At 52.5% G+C, this 3,335-nt stretch overlaps 1 protein-coding gene across 1 annotated transcript; it reads left to right on the forward strand.

Moving 5' to 3' along the window:
• The first annotated feature begins 1,430 nt into the window (after positions 1-1,430).
• Positions 1,431-2,159, forward strand: NEUROG1 (neurogenin 1). Its single transcript, XM_020991095.2, has one exon. The coding sequence runs from the start codon at positions 1,431-1,433 to the stop codon at positions 2,157-2,159; it is 729 nt and encodes a 242-aa protein (XP_020846754.1).
• Positions 2,160-3,335: the final 1,176 nt, after the last annotated feature.

Consider the following 3,335-nt stretch of genomic DNA (forward strand, 5'->3'; position numbering starts at 1 on the left):
ACGATATTTTCTCTCTATGCCCTAAAAAAAATTGCATGTACCCCTCAGAGACCATAGAGATGGGAACAGTGTCCCTTGGGACTTAATCTCTTCACGGAAGCTCTGAGAGCCTGTGAAATGATTCTTTTAAATTATTATACGTCATTACTATCCCCAGTCGTTCCTTTCACAACTCTCTCATGAAATGTTAGGCCCCCGAAGCAATGTGCAAGTGCTCAGCAGCCCTTCCTGACACAGGTCAAGCAGGATTCACACACCTACTAGAAAAATTAAAAGAAAGTTTAGCAGTGATTCCAATTCTCCCTCCTGGGCCAAAAGGAAGGTTTTCTTTTCTTTGTTTTATTTTGTTTTTTTCTTTTTGTTTTATTATGCTATGGTGTGGTTGGGATGGGGAGGGGTGAGGGGGGCGGGAAGCGAGACAGCAGGAATCCTTCAGCTCTACTCCCTAAGTACTGGAACTGATTCACACTCGGAGCCACTGTCCCTTTGTGCCCCTGATCCCAGGTTCAACTATGGGCCCCCAAAGACAAGACACTGCAGGAAAAGGGAAGAGTAACGAAGCCTTTCTCCAAGCTGTCCCAGATTGCATCAGTGAACTTTACAATTTTGCAGGAGATAGCAATGCCATCCTTTTCTGTGTGCCACCCCATTACCCTCGAGCCCTGGAATACCGGGGCTATTGGGAGGTTGCGAGGGGAGGAGTGTGCTTCCCTTCACCCCCCAAGCCTAACCTCCTTGGGATTCCTACCCTTCGCCTCACAACCCTTCCCCTCCCAATATACTAATGAAGCTCAATCAGGGTTTAGCCCGGAGATAACTCACGTGGCCCGGCTGCCGCTCTGCCCTGCGATTGGCCCGCAGTAATTATAGGCACACTCCGGGGACCAAGAGGGGAGGGGGGAGGGGGACTCGACCCCCGCCTGCATAAATTATGCAAATTATCCAGGGTGCAGCACGGGGCCGACCTGCTGCCTCTTTCCATTCATTCTCTCAGGCGGGGGTGGGGGGTGGGAGCGGGGAGCCCGATGGGGAGAGGGGGAGTGGGAGAGCTGGAGGGGATGGGGGCACCTATTGTTTTTCAGGGTATATAAGGTGTCCTGAGGCCAGTCGTGTGCCACACTCCGTGCTCACACGAGCTGATCACGGGCGAGATAGAAGCGGAGACAAGGCGGTCGCGTGGCCCCTCTTAGGCGGCCGAGCTCGGAAGTTTCCGGGAACTTTCAATTTCCTCCCCGTCTTGGGAACTTCGCTTAGGGGGAGGGGTCGGGCCGGGACTAAGAGCTCCAAAAGTAAGTGGGCCCTGAAAAGAGCGCAACTCCCACCACAGCCGAGGAGGGTCCCCTCATTCCCTCCTTCACCCTCTCCCCTCCAAAAAGCATATTATTCATTAACAACTTTCTCTCTCTCTCCCTCTCTGTTTCCCTCCAGCAATGGCCTCTCTCGTGGACAGCAACCTCTCTGACTTCGAAAACAGCAGCGACCTGTCATGCTTTCTTACGGACGAGGAGGACAGCAACGGACTTCTGCAAGCCACCTCCTCCGCGCAGCACTCCGAGCAGCGCCGGAGAGAAGAGAGGAAGGAGGATGAGGAAGAAGAGGAGAAAGAGCACAAGAGACGGCGAGGCCGTGGCCGGGTAAGGAGCGAAGCACTCCTGCATACCATCCGCAAGACCCGGCGGGTGAAGGCCAACGATCGCGAACGCAACCGGATGCACAACCTGAATGCGGCCCTGGATGAACTACGAAGCGTGTTGCCCACCTTCCCAGATGACACCAAGCTCACCAAGATCGAGACCCTGCGCTTCGCTTACAACTACATCTGGGCCCTTGCTGAGACTCTGCGTCTTGCTGACCAGTGCTTGCAAGGGCCCCCCAAGGAGCTGCTCCTGCCCGCCTACCTCCACCCTGCCGACTCTCCCAGCTCGGCCAGCGATGGAGAATCGTGGATCTCCAGCGCTTCCCCAGCTGCAGCCTCCTCCTCCTCCTCCTCTTCTTCGTTCTCCCCACCCTCCTCCTGCTGCTCCTCATCCCCTCTCTCTAACCCCAGCAGCCCTGCAGCCTCCGAGGACTTTGGCTACGGGAACCCTGACCCCCTCTTCTTCCCTGGCCTGCCCAAAGACTTAGTCCACGGCGCTCCCTGTTTCGTGCCCTATCACTAGCCAGGCCTGTGGTGCGCCCACACACAGACTTCGCTCTGACATACTCGGGCACATCACAAGTGACCTCGGGGAAGTCCCCTGAGCTCAAAAGGGGAGGAAGGGTGGAGGAGCAGGTATGAGTGTATGTGGGTGGGTGGGTGGGGATGCAGCTTAAAGATCTGGTCTTCCGCCTGCTCCGCTATCCTGGGAGAAGCACGGGTTGGGGTTAGCCCTAAGGGTTCTAAGTCACCTTGCCCCCTCGAGCTCCTAGCAGACTCCTTCACATTGCGTCCTTCCCTTTTGCACTTTGTGAACTTCCCCAAGACTCCCTTCTTTGTGGCGCCGCTGAGCTGAGCCCCCACTGCCGGGGGGAGTTAGCAAAGGGGCAGGTCAGCTGCTGAAGACGAGGTGAAAAGTCAATTTTACAATTTGTAGAACTCTAATGAAGAAAAACGAGCATGAAAATTTGGTTTGAACGGGCTGACAATAAAATGAAAAGGCTTAAAAAGGAGAGACAAGGAGTGGGCTTCATGCATTATGGATCGTGACCTCCAGCACCGTCGTAGTGCTATAGAGAAGGGCTCAGCGCAGCAGACACGGGCTATTCAGCCTCGGCGCTCCATAGGAGTTTAATTTATTCAAGATGTTTCATTCATATGAAAATGTATTTTTGTACATAAAGAGTTTATTCTATTATTATGTATATGATCTGAAAGTTTACACTTTCTGTATTTCAGATGCTCAGTGTAAATAAAAAGTTTTTTGTTTTTTTCACGTTTAAATTTCTTTGGTACTTTGCTCACTCGGGCCTCTCGGCACTAAGGCTGAGGAAGTATATCAACCTCTCCGGGAAGCTGCCACTCATGGTTGGGGGTGGGGTTGTGGCGGGGGAGAGAAGGAGGGACGTAAGCCCTGTTCTAATAGTCCTATACTCAAATTCTCACCCTCGGTGTCATCAGACATTAGAGTCTTTCTCGAGTCTGTCTAAAGTAAGGTTTAGTTTGAAGGGGCCTCAAAGATCGTTTTATGACTCCTGGCGTTTGAGGCCATGGTTTCCTTCCACCTTAGAGAAAACCATTACAAGCTTTAACAGCTCATTCACAATAAACCAATTAAGATTTTCTCTGAGAGAATTAGCCCTGGGTGTGCCACTACCTGTAGAGGTGGGCTCTACAGGAAAGAAATTTCTTTTGAGTT

This window comes from Phascolarctos cinereus, unplaced genomic scaffold, assembly GCF_003287225.1.
Source record: "Phascolarctos cinereus isolate Bilbo 61053 unplaced genomic scaffold, phaCin_HiC Scaffold_2;HRSCAF=192, whole genome shotgun sequence".
NCBI lineage: Eukaryota > Metazoa > Chordata > Mammalia > Diprotodontia > Phascolarctidae > Phascolarctos > Phascolarctos cinereus.

Coding starts and splice junctions, on each gene's coding strand:
- NEUROG1 (XM_020991095.2), top strand. CDS start 1,431: ATGGCCTCTCTCGTGGACAGCAACCTCTCTGACTTCGAAAACAGCAGC.